General features: G+C 37.5%; 1 protein-coding gene across 3 annotated transcripts in view; it reads right to left on the reverse strand.

The window, feature by feature from the left end:
• Positions 1-1,685: 1,685 nt before the first annotated feature.
• Positions 1,686-20,549, reverse strand: part of RAI14 (retinoic acid induced 14) — a gene marked incomplete at both ends in the record, with an annotated part of 84,381 nt that continues 65,517 nt past the window's right edge. Inside the window, 14 exons of one of the 3 annotated variants that reach the window (XM_079548921.1) lie at positions 1,686-1,763; positions 2,021-2,086; positions 3,613-3,762; positions 4,546-6,072; positions 6,572-6,690; positions 7,029-7,086; positions 8,252-8,338; positions 8,960-9,046; positions 10,019-10,047; positions 11,813-11,991; positions 14,156-14,262; positions 15,697-15,767; positions 16,457-16,514; positions 18,949-19,013. In XM_079548921.1, coding sequence (XP_079405047.1) covers positions 1,686-1,763; positions 2,021-2,086; positions 3,613-3,762; positions 4,546-6,072; positions 6,572-6,690; positions 7,029-7,086; positions 8,252-8,338; positions 8,960-9,046; positions 10,019-10,047; positions 11,813-11,991; positions 14,156-14,262; positions 15,697-15,767; positions 16,457-16,514; positions 18,949-19,013 — 2,681 coding nt within the window. Of the gene's footprint in view, positions 1,764-2,020; positions 2,087-3,612; positions 3,763-4,545; positions 6,073-6,571; positions 6,691-7,028; positions 7,090-8,243; positions 8,339-8,959; positions 9,047-10,018; positions 10,048-11,812; positions 11,992-14,155; positions 14,263-15,696; positions 15,768-16,456; positions 16,515-18,948; positions 19,014-20,549 lie in introns of all 3 variants that reach the window. The other 2 variants (XM_079548920.1, XM_079548922.1) reach the window with 2 other exon arrangements.

Below are 20,549 nucleotides of genomic sequence, written 5' to 3' on the forward strand. Positions count from 1 at the left end.
CAAAATTCTTTTCACATTTCTTTGGAGCATTTTCAAAACCACCTAACTAGAAAATACTGTCCAAAATAAGCAGGCACTAGTTAAACCACCCAAGAAACGTAACACCAATGTCTAACTGATGCAAAGGCATGTTTTGTTTGTTAATTTGTTTTAAAAATCCAATTTAGGTTTGCCAGGGTTAAGAATTATCTGATTTAAGTGCACTATGAGTCCAGCCAGCTGGACAAGAGCTGCTGGCTCTTGTCCTGTTACGTCTCTATATTAACTTCACAGGTCATACAGCTCTGGAGATTTCTCTAGTAGAGATGCATCCACTAGCAGGGAGAAAACAAATACCACAGTGAAGCTGCAAGATCAGTCAAATGTGCAGTGCCTCAAGTGCAGTGTGTGCTTAGAAAATGTTTTCCATAACTTTGTACTAAACTACACTGGGCATTTTTATTTGACTTCTAAATCTGAAAGTGCTGACAAAAGCATTCTTGATACCCGTGGCCTCTAGAAACAAAATACAGGGATTTTTGATGTCTTTTGGAGTTCTGTACCTATCATTTCTACACTTGTTGACATATCAGGCTGAACGGCATTTTACACCTCACTGCTCTGGACCACACTGACAGACAAGTCTATTATTCTGTACAGATCGTGTTCGAACTGAGAACACTTCTCTGTGCTTTGCTATTACTGAGTACTTGGGGGTATAAAAAGAAATTCTAATACACGATTACCTAAAAATATTTGTTAATAAGCTTAATGCAAATATTATGTAGAAAAAATGGTTTAGTTATAAAAAAAATTAATTAGAGGGCCAATAAAAATAGACTGAAGAGAAGATCTTTACAAAAGTGAGGTTAGGAAGTATGAGGCATTAACATTCACTGTAAACATCCTGTGTTCACTAGAATCCCTTGTCTAAAGTATATGTTCTGGTTTTGTTCCTGAGCTTCATGGCCAACACTTGCATAGATAGCTAAACCTATTATAATTAGTTGTTTGTACAGACAACTTCAATAAACTACTTATTTTACCTTTTGAAATAGTTTTAGTTCAAAGAAATTATTTTTTCAAGGAAATTATGAAGCATGGTAGGATTTTTGTGTACTCAGTGCATTGGATGGGTTGGGACAGCCACATTATGGTGTGCTAATCGTAAATAAAATTAGGTTACTAACAGCTGTTGGATGTTCCGGCTCACCATGAAGATCTACTTCTACTCGCTGCTGCAAGGCTCACTTCTGCTTTGCCAGAGACTGCATGTGGCAAAATGTCTGGAATCTAAGTGCTGCACCATCAAGCAATTAAAATATCCCCATTAACAAGATGCAGCTTATACACAGTGCAGGAGTCCTTATGGAGAATTTCACCATTTTCCAGATGACGTGAGTGCTCGCCTCCAGATTAACCTCCCTCTTGGAGGAAGCTAGAAAGTACTTTCAGAGTAAACATGACATGGAGTGGCCTAAGTCTGAAGAACATACTTGCATTTTGGATATGAAAAGCAGGCATGTGTTTAGCTGCTGCTAATGCAGATGCACATGGAAAGTAGTAGAGACAGACAAACAAATCCACCTCACAAACAACACAACAACAAAAAAGCAGCAAATTGCCAATTTTAAATCTTACGTTAAGGCAAATCTAGATAAACACCCATAAAGTATTAATAGAAACGGGAAGATTTGCTTTTTTGTTTACTTTTTCTGTGATTGGCTTTTACACATTGATAAAATTTGTTTAAGCACCTTCTGGACATCTTCATCCATTTGACCCTGGACAAGGGAAGAAAGAAGAAAAGATGACTGAATTTAAATATTTCTTGACTTCTTAAAACAACTTGCAAACTACTTCTAAGGTGGAGTAATTACGTCAATTTCCCAAAAGCAGCAGTAATACATTTGTGCTTAAACAGTCAGATGTTTGGGGCAGTATGTCTTTAATATAGCCTGCAATGTTTCTAATAGTTCTGCAGCAGAAACATTAGCCATTAAAATACCAGCACTGTATAACCAGTAACCCTTAGCCTTACCTGCACAGCATAGAGAAGATGCATCCTGTAAACTGACACTGTTTCCTGATGTTGTTTCTTCGTTTCCTAGAAAATAGTTAAGCAGAAAATCACAGAGCATTTAGAACTGCTGAATTCAGAAATGCCAGAAAAATTCAGAAGTGTATGGAGATCTGCAAAAAATAATGAGTCATCATCTAATGCATGCATGGAAAACCATATCAAAAACTCTTCTGTGCTGCTAGCTGCCCCAAACATCACTTGCTGGGAAACAGCCCACAGAAATGCTGTAATCATACCCACCTCATATCGTACCAACCAAAAAGTTGGTAAGATGGTATCAGTGGTAACAACCACTGATGTAAAGATGTGAAATGAGAGCATACTTTGTTTATAAATTTATCAGAAAACAAAGCAAAGGAAAGATAACAATATTCTGACAAACCAACCCTCGGCTGCAATGGAGTCTCTTCCTAATATCAGTAACCCTTTTGTCAGCAAATGCCTTCCTGGGGAAAGAGACACTTCCAAATGTCTTAATCCATTAAATTTTCTGTTAACTACTATACATTTAAACAGGGAAATCCAATCATGATAAGACTGCCACATACCAGAAGCAGTCTTTCCAAATAAATGTTTGGACAGATGCTGTTGGGAAAGCCAGTGTAAGAGAAGGGACGAACACTTCTGTCCTGTTTTAAATCCTACCCACTCTCCTAACACAATGTGCACCTGCACTTCACAGTACTTTCCTGGCCCTTGAGCAATAGGAAATGAAGGCTCCTTACAGACTGGACCTGACTGGAACAAGAGATACCCACAGTGTGAGAGGTTTATAGCGAGAGGATACCTATTAGCTACCTACCTAATTATTTCTCCCCACTGCAAGAGATTTTTTTCTTTTCTTTCTGGACTATGTGCACGTTAATTCCTCCATCTGCCTGACTCTCTTCCTGAAAAGCCAGAAATAGCTTCTTCTCATCTCCTCTGAAGTGAATGATAATGCTGCTTTGGACAGGCAAGCTCTTGAAAATAGTCTCAACCTGACATAGAAGACTGGACCTTGCATGCACGAACAGGCACAATCTCAAAACTCTCTGTGCATTTCAGAATTTCAGAAAATAAGCTGTTCTCCCTTATAAATACATGATCTTGCTTGATTTGAAGCTTCACACCTTCAGGGGCTATTTTCTTTCAAAAAAGTCAAACTTATTTTAGTTTGAAAACAAAAACAGTAAGATTTCAGCTTATAATGAATAATCCTGAGAAAAAGTAAAACCCTAATCCACTGCACATTGGCCATATTTTTCACAAATCAGAATATCAACAGCAGATCTGGTCACTACATTGTATTATGAGTACAGGCACTTTCCTCCATTACTGATCTGAGGAAATACATACATAAAATAGTTTTCTTTAGTTAGATTAATTTTGAAGAACAATTCATAAGTGACCTGCAGAATTTTACATGTGTCAGAGCATTGTAAAATCTCTGGATGAAAACTCTTTCTTGTAGTCATTGTGCTACATTTCAAATAAGGCACATTTAAGAATGGTGTGCACATCTACAGAGAACTGAGAGTGACGGTGGGTTTGTGAATTATCACACTTACAGTCAGTTGGTTTTGCAACTGTTTCACTTGTTGTTGTAATGCCTCCAGCTGCTGACTTTGTCTTTTGGGGGCACTGGTTGAATAGGAAAGCTGAGAAAGGCTGTTCAAAGCTTCTTTTAATTTGCTGACTTCCTTAGACATTTCATTGATCTAGAAAGGTGAAAAATAGGTTTTCATTACACGCTAGAATGCATACTGTATTCTCATGAATCTTATTCTTTGGGGTATTTGGGACTTAAACTGAAAGAGCTGGGGAAAGGTGAAAACTCAGTAGACAAGCAGACACACTATGTAAGCAAAGAATTATAACGCTTCTCTAGCTCACTCTCAGCAGTCATTCAAAATGTATTAATTGCCCTGAAATCTGAACAATATTTACAAAGGCTGCATTTACAACCTTAGCAGATGTGGCTTCTAAACACAAGACAGCAACATACAAACAGGCTATCACAACTTGCAAAACGTATAACTTTTCATAAATAAATGTTTACAGATGCAGCAGTTGCACAAGGAAAACAGTCATCATGTTGATAGAACTGATTCAAGTCAGGATACAGTAAACTTAAAATAGTTAATTTCTGCTGTTTTTTGTTATCTTCTGTTTCCTTATCTCCTCAGGAGTCTTTTCCTGCTGTACATTACACTTCTTTGACTTCAGTTACATGAGTACTGTGAACCTAATCTGAACAGAACTTAAAAGACATGAAATGAAATACGTGCATCTCTACAGGGATGGAAGATAAATGTAAAATCAAGTATATCAAAGAAAAACTCCTTTGGCTAAGATCTGAGGGACAGTACTGTCAAAGTAGAAATTCTTTCTTCGCTCTATGACCCCTGACACAATACATGGCTTACGGTAACTCATGATGCATCTGATATTTTGTGGTATGGATTCATGTACTACTTCGACCGCTGCAGTCAATCACTAACCTTTTTATCTTTATCCTCTTCTAGCTTTGATGAGTTTTCAGAGTATCTTTTCATTTCAAGAAGATCTTCTTGAGCTTGATGATACTTTTGATGAAGACCACTGACCTCCCGTTCCTTTGCTTCAAGCAGATTATGTATACCTTCTTTCTCTTCTTTCAAATGCAAAACTTCATTTCTCAGCTGCATAACATCTAAGGACACATTTTCCTTCTCTTTGATTACATCCTTCAGTTTTGATGACAAAAGACTAACTTCACCTTCTAATGAAGATTGGAGCTTTTCATATGCAGCCCTGGGTACCATTGCTTCATTAATTGCAGCTTTTTCTTCTAATAATTCCTTCTGTAGATTTCTTACTTCACTTTCCTTGTTGGTAAGTAATTCTTTGAGCTCATTTATTTCTTCTTCCATTTCCTTTACAGTACTTCTAAGTGCATTCATCACCTGCTGGTGTTCAGCAATTGGCAATGAGTTTTGTTTCTGAGTGTCTAACAGCTGCTTTAGTTCTTCTGCTTCATCTAATACTTTTGTGTACTGGGATTTCATTTCTAATAACTCATTCTCTGCTTTGTATTTCAAAGAATTTGTTACCTGCATCAGCTTCTCATGTTCATCTCTGGGTATGTAGTCCACAGCTATATCATCTACAGTTTTTCTCTTCCTATAATCTTCAAGCTCTGCTTGTGCTTCTTTGTACAACTGGGACAATTCACTCAGTTGTCTGTTGAGCTCATCTATCATTCTGTGCATTGCATCTTTCATTTCTCCGGATTCAGCACTAGATTCTAAGTGTGTCTGATTTGTCAGCTTCTCCTGTAGCCTTTTAATTTCCTCTTGCCCTTCTTTGTACCTCTCAATCAACAGTGCTTTCTCCTGATTAATATTATCAATAACTGAACAGTATGAATTCTTTAATTCCTCACATTCTTCCACAGACAATTTGCTTGTAACATTCTGCTCTCTTTCTTCAAACTTTTTCTGTAGTTCTCTCACTTTCTCTTTTTGCCTTTCACTTTCCTCCAGGGCTCTCTTCAATTCTTTCCTAAGCATCTCAACTTCTTCACACGTAGCCTTCAATTTACTCATCTCAGAACAAGTTTCTTCACTTTCAGAGGAAACAAGACCCAGTTTCACTTGCTTTTGTACATTTAAAACCTCTTTCACCGATTCCTCATGCTTGTTTTGAGTTTCTTGAATTTTCAGGTTAGGATCAGATCCATTTTCTGAGATGTCTGCATTACTTAAATAATCTGCTTCTGGGACTCTTGATTGGACCTGAACTTCTAAGTGCTTTCTTTTGGTTTCAGAATTTTCTAATTTCATCTGTGCATCCTTTAAATCTTCCTGGAGGTACTTTGTTTTTATTTCACTGGGGCTTGTCAATTTTTCTTGAGACTGGGTGGCATTTAAAGTACACGTCAGCTCCTGAGCTGAGAACTCGCTTTGTCTATCTGCTGTTTGATCAAACTCTCTTTGGGTTGCAGGATAAGAATCTATGGTAGAATCCACTTCTTTAGGTGCTCTTTCCTGCGCAAAAATAAATCCAAACAAATGCATGATTAGAACAAATACATGGTGCTCTTTTTGTTTTCCCTTTTTTATAACAGAATAAGCAAGGAATTTTTTCCACATCCTACAGAGATGGGTAATTAAAACAGAACAGAAGGAATCTTCAGGAGATCTCAAAATCCAGGTGGTCCCATTTAACCATCTATAGTGAGGGATGGCAAAGGGAGTAACTACCAGCCTCTTCTGAAAGTCTGTATTGATCTCCATAAACTAATAATCACAGCTACACAAAATAAAATTCTGCTAACATAATTCTTATCAGTATATTTTAGAATGCAATTACTGTAGTAAACAAAGGTAAAAATGAGAAGATCAAAATACTAATTTTAATCCTTCCAGAGCAGAGCACTTCCATGACCTTACCACAAAGATCTTGGCACATCTCTTTAAATTGGTAAGGAGCTCTTTGTTCTGCTAAAAGATTAGCAAAGCATTAGAACAGCACAAAATACCCTACCTGTAATTTGTCCTGTAGTTCCTTATTGTGTAATGTCAAAGAAGCAATTTTTGCTTGCATCAGCATAAGTAGATCTTGCTGTTCAGTTTCAGAACTCACATCCAACAAACTATCAGCACCTGTGGAGGGAAATAAAAAAGATCCAAAACTTTTAAAAGCTGAACTGATCCTAGAGATAGATAGTTATTCTGCATTTCAAATTAAACAGTTTGTTTCCATGACCACTGAATGCAGTGAAAAGTAGACATTTTCTCAAAAATGGGTTAGGAGAACCAGTACAAGCAGGAAGTATTGGTGGGGAACTGGCAGCGAAATTACAGAATGTTACTCCAACACTTATTGGAGTTCACATTCTAAGTGGAAAGGCACAGAGGATTTCTGACCAGATTTAAATTTTGAACACAACTTCAAAATGCTTAATTAAATATGAAAATAAGAATTAAGCTTTATCATATACCTGCGGTGCTGTCACTTAGTCTGTCTTTATTATCTTGAAGCAAGGAGCTGAAGTCTTCCTGCTGAGACATCAGAAGAAAATACTTTCACAGACAGCAGATAAAAGTTGGACAGTTCACAGAACATAAATATAGATAGCATAAATTTTGCTGGAAGAAACCTGTCATGAGGGATTTCTTTTGTTTCTGGGGTCCTGTTTAATTGTGGCAGGTGGCCAGTACTCATTAAATATTAATGAAATTGGATCAACTGTCTCGTAATTAGTTTGAAAAGCTGCAGACCCTGTGATAAATGACTGCAATATACTGTAGCGTACTTAAAAAGAAATCTTCAAAACCATAAGAAAAATACCAGACAGCATACATTCTAGTGTTTGACTGATGACTTTTTGTAATGGGCCTCTGCTTTTTGCATTACATAATCTCATGTACCTCACTGGTATTAGCTGATGAGCTCTCACACCATTAATACTTTCATAACCATATTCCTACATACTTTACTTGTTTATGAATAATTTTATTTACATATTCAGAAAATAGTGAAGTAATTCACATTTGTTTTGTAAAATTACACAGAAATATGAGGATCGCACTGAAAATAATGCCTTCTATTTTATTATGTTGGCTTATGATGTCAGAGATGGATGTCGGTGGTATGGCAATAGAGGCTGAACCATTACATGATGTTGCTGTGCAGCAGAGGGTCAGAGAGGGGCAATCTGACAGAATGGGGTCTGACGTGAAAGTGTGGATGAAGAAAAGGTGTGCCATTGAATTCCTCCATGAGGAAAAAAGTAGCACACATTGACATTCACTGACACATAAACATTTAGTTTATGGAGCCCAAACAGTGCATGTGAGCACAGTGAGGCTGTGGTGGTATTTTGCAGCACTGGGGTCAGTGACAGTGGATTACATCCACAGACTTTTACAAGTGGGGCATGCAGGTGCTTGTCACAGCTGGCAAAAATGCAAAGATAATGGTGATGACTGTGTTAAAAAACAGTGTTTTGTAGATGAGAATTTGTATACTGTGCTTTTTGTTACTGTTGTTGTTGCAACAGAAATAAATAGGAGGCATTACTTTCAAAACATCCCTTGCAGATTTGCATTCTTTCTCTTCCAAAAACTTAGCTAATTAATTCACCGAAATTCTGCAGTCAACAAAATAAAATATTAAGGTACTGCTTTCCCCACACTTAGTAAGAACAAAAAACTTTGGTGTCTTGCATACTTGGTCAGCAAAGAAAGCCTGTCCTTTTCCAGTCATAGGAGTTGAAGTTGATGAGCGTGGAGAGGACAAATCACTAAGCTGTAAAAAATTTTGTATAAATAAATATATGCATGCATTCATAGGAATAATCCTCCAACATGTGCTATATATAGATATATACATGTGCATGAATACTTTTCCTTGCACTCAAGGAAACCGTCAAAGTCTGGGTAAGTTTCAAAGAGCAGATTTAATTATTCAGTGCTCTTTTGAGCTAGTATCACTTTTCCAGAGTAGCTGTTGTAACAAATAGAGACTAACTATAAACTCAAATGTGAAGTTGCATTTTGATACCATACAAATCTGTTTCAGTATTTTACTATGCCTTGTAAATATGCATATAAAAATGTGGATATATATGTACATAGATGTAAAAAATATTAAATTATTCACTTCTGCAAGTCTACAAAACCACTTTCAACGTCAGATGGAAGAAACACCTGTACAGTAAAATTTGTACTGTTGTATCCCAGCCCATTCTATATTTCAAGCACTTATTCAACCTAACCAACACATGTTTTCATCTTAATGTCAGGAGAAGTACTCAGAATAAGAAGGCATATATGAGAGTGACAGAGCAAATTCAGCCCACATTACTCACAAAATGGTTAAAACACTCTTCATCCCCTAAAAGTGTCTCAGGATTGGTCTTTTCTTTACCTGCATAGGACTGATAGGAGGAGGTGGGGCTTTGCGTTTTTTTGGAGTTCCACTTCTTTCTGAACTTAATTTAGAGCCTTGATCATGCTGAAAGTTCCACCAGCCAGAAAAGGTAAGTTTGTTAGTTTGGTTAGTACAGTCCGAGCAAGTTGTTTTACAAAAAAATAAAATAAAATAAAATAAAATAAAATCCCACATTAATATCAACTTCAGCAGCTCATGCAGTTCCTTTATCCTCTGTGTAAAGACTATATCCTTATTAACACAAAAATATTAAACATGCCTGACAATAAGAATCTGTTCTGTTGTAATCCATGCTTCAGTGAAAACAAATAAGATTTAGTGAAAAAGCCAAAGCTGACAACAGGTTTAGCACTAGGGATCTCAGATACTCCTGTAAATTCATTCTTAGTCCAGTCATGCCATTCTTAACAGTTGCCATCTTCTCCCTCCTTCAGCTTCTCCCTGAGCTCACAGGGAAACACTGAACTTCCCCATTTAGAGAAAGAATGAACCAATCACATGTTCATCCAATTTTCAGCCACTAACAGTTCTACAAGACACTTGCACAAGATATCATGATAATGCATGTAAGAAATTTATTTAACTGTCTAAATCTGCGGAGATCTCTAAGATACATCTCCCCTAGTATGATGCAACTAAGGACAACCTTCAGTTATCTGCTTTGGAAATGAGACTTTTCCCAAGATCATTTTCTCTACCGTTTGAAGAGACAGAGTTGAAGAGCCAAGACCCTGCCTTATACATGAGAATGGTGGAACATTTTCCAGGTACGTATGTGCACACATACATGCATTTTCCCTCCCTTCTGTCACTGAGAAGGACAGCTACTGTTACAGAGGAAAACTAAATCTAAAAATGAATTTCTGAAATACATTTCTTAAATAAGCAACAAAAACTTTTCATGTTACAGAGTAGTCCTTGGCAGTACATCTCATGGAGGTATTTACTACTGCTACTAATCAAGTCAATTAATATTTTTTCCTACGTTACAAGCCTGTACAGTCCAAATATTTTTAAGTCCAAAAGGATACACACCTGCTTTGCTTTTGTTGGTGATTTTGCATCTATGAAGCAGAAAAAAGCAAAAGTAAGAACAGTTATCAAAGTTACATTTCTAAACTATCTCCCAGCTTTACTTCCAACACCATTGTTTGTTTTTTGAATTTGTTTTGAAATTTAAGCAGTATTTCAAAATTCTATTCATGTTTTATCCTGATATACTGATAGAAAATTCAAAGGACTGTGATAATTCTGCTTCTACTATAGTCTCTCACTGTTCTTTAGCTGAGCTTCCTACTTAAAAAATGTGTTACAGCTTGACCATAACACCCTCTCCACATTAGTTCCTTCTGAACTCTTTTACTGAGGAGCTGAACTTAATTTTTCAAATAATAAAGAGGACCGAGTTCAAATTCTAAGCAATACCTCATCATGCTTCTTCATCAGCTTGCCTTTTTTTTCTTCAGAACACCTCTTTTTGCCCCGCTGAATATTTTTTCTCATGCTAGATATTAACCACATGGAGCAAGTGTCACATTTTCCTGGTTTGGAAAGCTTCAGCTAAACCTATCAGTGAAGACAGCTTTTGAAATTTTTCAAGTGATGGAGTGACGGCATTGGTGGGCAGGGGAAAGGTGATGGATGCCATCTATCTGGACTTCTGCAAAGCCTTCGACATGGTACCTCACCCATACCTTTCTCTCTAAATTGGAGATGTGTGGATTTGAAAGACGGATTGTTTCATGGGTTAAGAACTGGTTGGCTGGTCACAGCCAAAGGCTTGCGATCAATGGTTCTTTGTCAGGAGGCCGGTCACAAGCGGTGTCCCTCAGGCGTCGGTCTTGGGACCGGTGCTCTTCAACATCATCAATGGCAGACAGTGGCATCGAGTGCATCCTCAGCAAGTTGCAGATGACACCAAGCTGAGCAGTGCGCTCAACAGACTGGAAAGTAGGAAAGCCATCCAGAGGAATCTCTGGAGAAGGCCCATGAGAACCTCATGAAGTTCAATAAGGCCAAGTGCAGGGTGCTGCAGCTAGGCTGGGCAAAGAACCCCCTGAGAGCAGCCCTGTGGTGAAGGACATGGGTGTCCTGGTAGTTGAGAAGCTGGACATGGGCTAGCAGTGTGCACTTGCAGCCCGAAGGCCAACTGTGTTCTGGGCTGTGTTAACAGAGGAGTGGCCAGCAGGGAGAGGAAAATGATTGTCCCCCTCTATTCAGCTCTTGTGAGGCCCCATCTGGAGGACTGCGTCCAGGTCTGGGGCCCCCAGTACAGGAAGGATGTGGAGCTCTTGGAACGGATCCAGAGGAGGGCCACTAAGATGATCAGAGGGCTGGAGCAGCTCTCCTATGAGGAAAGATTGAGGGAACTGGGCTTGTTTAGCTTGGAGAAGAGAAGGCTCCAGGCCTTCTCTGTGGGCTTCCAGTACTTGAAGGGTTCGTATAAACATGAGGGGAACAGCTGTTTACAAGTGTGGATTGTAATAGGACCAGTGGGAATGGTTTTAAACTGAAATAGGGGAGGTTTAGGTTAGGAAGTTTTATTAGGAGGAAGTTTTTCACACAGAGGGTGGTGAAGCACTGGAGCAGGTTGCCCAAGGATGTTGTGAATGCCCCATCCCTGGAAGCATTCAAGGCCATGCTGGATGTGGTCTGGTGATTGGTGATATAGCAAGGGGGTTGAAACTAGGTGATCTTTGAGGTCCTTTTCAACCCAGCCCATTCTATGACTCTGTGATTCTATGAAGTTACTCCATGAAGTATATTTGTTTGTTGCTACACATACAAGTAGCCAATTCAAAGTGATAAAGATCAGAATCTTTTACGTACCCACGTCCTGAGATATTTTTGATGACAGCAGGTTCTGGATTCCCGTATTCTCAGAGATCTTGGAATAATGCAGAGCACTCTGTCCAAAGACATCTACTAAACTGACATCTGCACCTTTCTTAAGGAATGCTTCCACCATGTTAAGGCTACCAGCTTCACAAGCCATCATCAAAGCAGTTCTGGACAAAGAAATAAGGGTTAAAATGTCAAGAGAAACTTTTGAATCAGTAGCTCATTTTTTCAGGAGAAAAATGTAACAGGCATTGCGCAATGAAGACCAAGATTCTATTACCATGTGCCTTGAAATATATATGCAACCACCACCTCTCTGCACAAACTTTCCTACCTTTCCTTCTCCTTCCTCATATACCCCAGCTAGACCTTCTGCAAAAACTTGTTATGCTTTGCACATGTTTACAAACATTTTTGAAAATGGCTTCCTGAGGCTAAGAGTTGGCTGCTGAATATATTACCAAATTTCACTGTCTCACCCCAATTACAACACAAAAGCCTATATTTCATTTCTCTTCTTTTCACATGTTGCTTTTAGGCAAAATAGAGAGGTGTCACTCCAAAAACCAAATAAATTTCTCCAAACTCTTCACTGAGACTGTGAGATGGGTTACACCTCAAACCTTGCTCTATTTTTAAAGAAAAATAACAGAAAGAATCTCCTTAGAGCACAACCAATGCCCTCTCTGACACAGGGCAGCTAGACAGTGTCAGATCCTACAGTGGGCATAACATACAGGAGTGTTTACCTAAAAGGCTTTATCGCTTTTTCCTCAATGGCTTATAGGGATCATAAGATCCGTACAGAATACTTACAGGCAGAAAATTCCTGACTTTCAAACACGCGCTAATATTGCTCTTCTATCACAGCATAATTCTCCCTTTTTCATGTGAATACATATCTAATAGGCTGACCAAATTCACTGGCAAATACATATGAAACTGAAAGTTACTACAGTGATGTTCGCTAGATATTAAGACAGTCACTTCACTGTCCAGTTAAATACACTCTTTATAACAGCGAGCCCTGAAAAAGTGATGACTGTTGCAGTACTGAGCAAAAAAATGGTGTTGAGTAGTAACTTGGACCACAGTTCTACAGGGATAGTTTCAGATTACCAAAATAACCATTTTAGTCTGGACAAGAGAGGGAATTGATCATGCAATTTTCAAACACTCTCCCTTTACCATTCTGTTAAGAAATCTGATTTTTCATTAAAAATATAACCATTTTTGTGAAGAGCAGCTGCCAGAGTAGCCATTCTCCTTGCTGATAGGGAAGGAGGAATTAAAGTGGTATATTCCACGTTACATGTTATTTCTTGTTTGTACACACAGTACTTGGCACATACTATCTTATCTATAACAGAAATGTCTTCATCCAATCTAGCTACAAACTGTTAAAGCTGTCTGTTGAGTCAAGCTAGTGAGGTAAAGGTGGACTGGAGGTCCCACAGGGATAACACCTCAAGTTCAAAGTACCAGTGAGGTCATTCAAACCAATCAAGACGACAAAGGGGTTTTCTTTAACCAACTTAAAACCAACAGTGAACTAATAAAACTTTGAGCTCACATAAACTAAGCTAGGCCCAGTCTTATCCTCTCACATGTTTGTGAAGAACAGTATGGGCACTGTATCACGTAATAGTAAGAACAGCTACTAGTTGTAAGTGCCAAGTGTTCTCAGCATCCTGCTCTACCTTTTCAGTTGCACCAAACATTTATGAAACTCTATCAGTATCATCAAAACAAGTGCATTTTTCCACAATAAGAATGTTTTGATTTAAAAACAATACTATGAAATAACAGATACTTATGACATACTATATGTCTATTAATGCAATAAGTTTCTAAATGGCATCTTTTGAGAAGACAGCATCTCCATTATATATTTTTACTGTATTTTTTCTTGCCATTGTGGCTGTGTTAGAAATGAGAGCTCCTCATGGATGTCTCTTCCAAGTAATAGTTTAGGATTTAAGTTGGCAAAACTAACTCAGGCCAAGAACAAAGAGAGCAGCATTGGAAATATGGGCCATATGCAAAGTGATGTGTGGGTAAATGCTATCATTCAGATTGTTGTAGGAATGATTTTAAAATGGGATTTGCTGCTCTGGTAGCACAAGGAAAAACAGTTTACTTCATTTTACAGTTACTTAGTTTCTCTTTTGCTTTTCTCATTGGGCAGAATAAGCCTTCTCAACAATGTCTAGTACTCACTTTCTCCGGTACTGGGGACATTGTTTCATGTAATGACTATTTTGGGTAGGGAGCTTCATTTGACAGTCAGCCTTAGGAAAGAATTAGCATGGTGATGTTAACCTGCTGTACCTTCCATTTTTATCCCTTGTGTTGATGTCTGCTCCATGATCCAGAAGGTATTTACAGACTTCTGTATGGCCATTTTGTACTGCAAGCAGCAGAGGTACGTTCCCATCCTAGGAATGCATTTAAAGAAACCATGAACAATAATTTGACACCTTACAAATACAACTCTGAGGTTTAAAGGTCGGATATGAGCTTTTCTTCTACACAGCACTGTATATTTTTCTTGAGTATTATAAATGTAGCTGGCTTTATTTAATCCCTTCCTTGACCATGGGGGATGGATTCACTCAGCAAAGCATCGAGAATAGGAATGCTGTCTGTACTCCCTTTTCTGTTCGCTTAATGCTACAACTAAGTGATTTTGCAACTGTACAATGCCTATGGATATCTCCACAACAAAAGGATAACTTTGAGTACTGGGCAAAACCACAACATTTCACAGAATCACAGAATAACTGCAGTTGGAAGACACCTTTAGAAAGCGTCTGGTGCTTCTTAATCTTTGTCTTCAGTCAAAAGCAAGGCAAACTTCACATTATGGTACACTGCTCAGACACTCGTCCAAAGAGGTTTTAAGCATGCCCAAGGGCAGAGAAAGCATGTCTCTCAGTCTCATCAACAGCGTTTCACCAACTGTGAGGTAAGAATTATTTTCTTCCTTAACACGTAACTGGAATTTCCCAACTAGCTTCATTAGTGTGTCACATGTCCAGATTGTAACTGCTGCTTGTCACCATTTCTGAGGTCAATTTGATTCTCTCTTCTTTATGATCACTCATTATGTAGATGAGGACATAAAAGATTCTCCCACAGCCTTCTCTTCTAATGATTAGAAAATCTTTTTGGTCTTTAAAATACATCTGCTGAAATTTAAAGTCTAATCTTTGTGATTGCTGTTTGTTTGTCTTAATATACCAAAAAGACCAGATGAGGAAAGATCCCAAACCCCTCAACAAACAAAACAATATAAAAAAAAAAATAATAAAAAAAAAAAGATTACATATTTTAATGCTTCCCTCCTCCCTCCTTTTTTTTTCTTTTTTTTTTTTTTCTAATTTCTGTCAGATCCCTTTAACAGTTTTCTAAGGGGCAACTACATCATTCCCACAGACAGATCTGATTGTTTTTAGGTGTTCTGTGCTAGTCAGTGTACTGTCCCTTAGCCTTTACACTACACCAAGTATATTTCTTCCCATAGGTTTACCATACTCCATTATTTTTTTTCCTAAGCATTACACAGTACCTGAAAGGCCCTCGTAATGGTCTTTCTCAAAGCCTACTGGAGTAAACGGAGTCAACTTTTAATCATGTCTTGAATATACCCAAAATAAATTCTAGCTATTTCTAAAAATCTTGCAATTTAACTAGCAGCAAACCTTGCCACTAGCGAGTTAAAGCGAAGTGCTATGCTATGGAAAGCCATGAAAAGAAATTTGTCAGAGAAATTCAAAATGAAATAGAAGAGCAGTAATACTTTCGACTACTGAAGCTTGATTGAAGTGGAGGGTAGTAAAGCTTTGGGAAAAGCACAAAGAGGTACCTACCAAATCTTTGATGTTAATTGGACATTTGTGTTCACAAAGAAGTTGGACTGCCTGAAGACAACCACATGTTGCTAAAAAAAGAAAAAACATTAAAATCTTTATTTTTTGAAATTCATGTTCCATGCTTATACTTGCAATACTGTAGCATTACAGTGGGGTTTCTCTATTTTTAAGAAAGAAGGAAAAAAAGACAAATAGGATGAAGAGCAAGCTGTATGCAGCAACAAAACAGACATTATAGTCCAAACAAACACGAGAATACATAATCTTTAAACACTGAAATCAGAATCAGCCTAGTCTTACTTTTCAAGTCTTTCAATGGCTCTGCACCTGCAAGAGTGTATTTGCTGGCTGTAATTAACTGAAATTCAATATTCAGAGTATTTATCTAAAAATATCCAGAATTTGTTATCTATGAGAATGGATATGCAACACTCAGCTACTCAAATCTTCAATTAATCAATAATATATTAACTTTACAAAGTAAATAAATTTTCACTGCCAGATTAAAAATGCAAGTGTTTCAAAAAGTGTTGATATTAAGTTGGAAATAAAATCAAAAGGTTAGTAAAAGAAAGCAAGCAAAATCTTAAAAATAGAGAGAGAAAAGAAAAGGGAATGACAGAGCAGAAATAAAGCCCGCTTTAATATAGTCCACCATTCTGTCTGCTATTTTTCCCATCAGTAAAAAGCTATACCAAGAGCTGAGAAAATCAAGCATAATAAAATAGACAGTGCATACTTTCAACAAAGAAGTTACCTGCATAATGTAAAGCTGTTTTCCCACAGTTGTCAGTGCTGTGTACTGAACACTTATACTGCACAGTTCAGAAAGGAGAAAAAAAAATTAGAGAAATGTCAAAAAAATAAAATACAAGTGATGAGCAGAATGGACAGCTGAACATGTCTGAGAATAGTTCTATGAGCTCCTACAGAAAGCTCCATCCATGCAATAGAAATGAACAAGAATACTGATAAAAGACACAGCTTTACTCTCTACCAATCTCAACTGCCCTTTCTTGTTAACAGCTTATACTGAAGTCCCAGTAAACATGCATGGTGAAGATGTACCTAAAAAAAATTGTTTTGGAACAATTCATATGCAAAAATGAACAAGAATCTGACTTCCATGCCTCAGAAAAGCTTCCTATTTTACATTCCACTAAAAGCTAAAGCAATCTTAGCCTAAGGCAATTAATCCAAAATTATTCCTGTTAAAGCAAATAACACTTTGTTTCCATTTGTAAGATCTAAAGCATCTACAATCCAGTTACATATTGTAGTATTTTAAGCCACCTATTCCTACTGGCCAAGCTAGGCTTTGAGGTACTAAACATAAAAATATCAAATTACAAATCTTTATCCAGACTTACTTTGGTACAGAAAATTCTAGTTTATGACAAATAAAGATATCACACTGAAATAATAGATTTCTGAAATCAAATATTATATATTCTGACTTTCAGGTATAGGATCACCTCCAATACTTCCTTGATTACCTAGGTAAACAGTTTCATGTAAATTACCAAATTTTATATTAAAAAACCCGAGATTCATTCTGTGTAAAATAATTATTTACATTAAGATTAGACATTTCTTACATGTAGAAAGAGCTTTTATGACAAAGCCAGTTTACAGAAGCAACAAAGCATTCCAAAGAGCATGAGAGCATCCTCCAAGAGCACTGGAGAATATTAACAAAGGATTTTCACTTATAAACTTGTTTAGAAATGCATTTTGTAATAAAACTAACAAAACATCAGCTAAATCACTCCCTGGGTGTAGCTGTCAGGTAAACGGGCAGTGAATATTTGGTACTAAACACATTCATCTGCTGCACTGACTGTATGCTGCTGCATGCGATACAATTAATGACAGCTTGATGTCACTGTTTATGCTCTAAATGGGTTTACTCTAGAATTAGTAGATTTTTCTAATGAAATCCCAAAGCAGGTAGTCTCCTCACTTAATGATCTCTTAATCTCTTCCAAGTGTTCAAGAAAAGATGGAAAGAAACAGTGATGTCAGTAAATACAGTAAGAATCAGTGAAATTGGACCCAATTCAGTAAGAGACATTGAGAGAGATCGGTGACAACTGAATTGGAGAGCCCAGAATTAGCCAGAGGAAAACAATTACGAAGTTGAGATATAGGATTAAATTTCTTTCTGTACTGCTGCACTCAGGCAATGTTATTTCGTAGGCTCATTATTTCATACAAATTCTTTGCCAGTCTTATTGATAAACCTACATTTCTAAAAATCTGATCCATTACTCTGATCACCCCTATGACCAGAATTTACCTGTCTTTCTGAAATGGAGTTGAGATGGACATCCCTTCTTATTTGCTAACACACAACTTCAGCATTAATGTCAGAAGAATCTTCTCTTCCTCTTCTCTTCCATTTTTCTTGGCTTTTTCTCCCCCACTTTTTTCTACTCCCTTTCTAACCTCTCACTGTCCTTCAGTCATTTCACTAAGGATTTGAGTATTTCCATATTTTAGTATCCAAACTACTTTGGTTCCTTTCCCTTTGACTCAACAAATGGATTATTTTATATTGCACAGACAGAATACATTCGGTTAGATCAGTATCAAAGTTCCACTACAAACGAAGAATTCTTTTTCTCTGTATCTCTTATACATCACCCACTTCCACACAGACTAAAGCTGGGAAATGTCAAGCTGCAACCTGCTTCAGATCCAGTCTTTCTATGTTGGAGCCACTGCACATGGAAAACTGAAACTGTGGACCACTCAGGGTAGATATCACACTGTTTTATATCATCTACCCACACAGTGCCTAAAAGGTCTTAAATTCAAGAACATCTATCGATTGCAGGAAAAAAGGACAACAGAACAGGAGTGTGATGCAGACTATGAATTTGCATCCTGATGGTAGGCAAACAATGTAGGCCTCATAAACTGGGGACACGAACTTTATGTTTGCAGTTATCTTAAGGTAATGATAAGATAAAGTGACCGTGAGGTTCTCGATGCCCTGGTCCCTGGTATTCAGGGCTGGGTTGGGTCAGATGGTGTCCTGGACAACCTGATCTAGTGCTTGATCTAATGGATCTAATGGCAACCCTGCCCCTGACAGTCAGTTAGAACCAGATTATCTTTGAAGTCTCTTCCATCGTAAGGCTTTATATGATTCTATGATTAGCAGGAAATGCATCAATATGCAGTGAAGAACCATCAAAGAAAAATGAAACTAAATAATCAAAATTAGTTTATTTTTTACTTTACCTGAAGTAACCTCTTAATGCAGTCAAGGTGGCTGTTCTTCACTGCGAGATGTAAAGCACTATGCCCTACATCAACAAATGCAAAGCAAAATTAGTATTCAGTCACTCAAAGACACTGGAATAAGCTCTTCCATAACAAAGGCAAGATTTTTAATTGACTGACACATGAAAAATATGAACAAATAAAATAAAATCCTATATCAAGCAGAATATAGTTACAACAGACCATTGTTCAGGCAGGAAACAGGATAATCTTAATGTCTACTTTTAGATATAGGAATGACAGAAACTGTGTGACAGACCCTCCCTCCCTTGCAGAGATGTCTGCCAATGTATCTGCTTTACTTTTTACCCCCCTTGGATTAAAAAGGAATCCATTTTGGAGAGCAAAAACATCCACATTCACCAGTTACCACTACGACAAATTTGAATCATCCACAGAATGCACACATATAATGACTCGGGACATATGACTATTCATTTCTGCATTTAATAGGCTTCTCTTTCTATTAATTTACTTAGCATCTATGAGCTCATATTTAGCAATGCAATACAATGATTTACTAACTATCGATTTATGATTAAAGATTTTGCAGTCTGTCCTCTAGTTCTTTCTTACACAACACAACACCCGAAAAATCTTAAAGGCCAAAGACAGCAGAAGACTAAATTATCTATACAAGGAAGAAAGAAGGAGTTATGATTTAGTAATCAACGCAGACAGTAGATCCACTTACGACAGAACCTCACAGTGAATAATGAGACTTCAGCAGGAAAGGCATTACCTAAGGAATGCAGGGTTGACACTCTCAAGAGTGAGCAGACAACTTACTATTATCCAAGTGACTAATAAATCTTGAGGCAAGATGAAGTATGAATTCTGAATAATAGATCAAGTCAGGTGTGTATATTCCCTTATCATTACATTTAATCTGAACGCTTCTCCCAGTATCACAGATGCTTTCTCACAGAGGCATACAATTTCTATTTATGAAAAATTCAACCAGGCTGGAAGCAATGGCTAAAACCCAGTGAACCCAACATTTACAGATCATTACAAGAAAGACAGACTACTGACACCTCAGTTAGGTGATTCTGCTAGACAGAGGAAATGCTGGGCACAGACAACAGGTAGATCAACTGAAACCTATTAAGAAGAGTTTGCCAATTTCAAATTCAGCTCTCATCATTCTCCTACTAGAGTATTAATTAAGGCACAGGACTTTCGAGGGCTGAAGCAGCACACTTAATAGTTCTCAGCTCAGTTTGGCTTGTATCAGCAATTTTCACTATGTCATAATCCTGAGGAAACTGCAACTTCAGTACAGTTAAATGGGGTTAATAGCTTGGATACACATAAAAGCAAAGCACAAGATCTTGATTTAATCTATGCAAAGCCTTAAATGAAATGACCAAAAAGCTGGGAGGGGGGAGGAGACAGGCAAGGAAGAGAGAAGGGGAATTATAATAATATCAACAGCAATAATTAATAAAATTAACTATTTTGCAATTACTGGAGTCAGACACAAATGCTGATACTTATAGTATATGGGCTAAAAATCTCTATTCTATATGCAGTAAAGCATGTATGTCCAAACTGGA

This window comes from Tetrao urogallus, assembly GCF_951394365.1.
Source record: "Tetrao urogallus genome assembly, chromosome: Z".
In the NCBI taxonomy this organism is placed as follows: Eukaryota; Metazoa; Chordata; class Aves; order Galliformes; family Phasianidae; genus Tetrao; species Tetrao urogallus.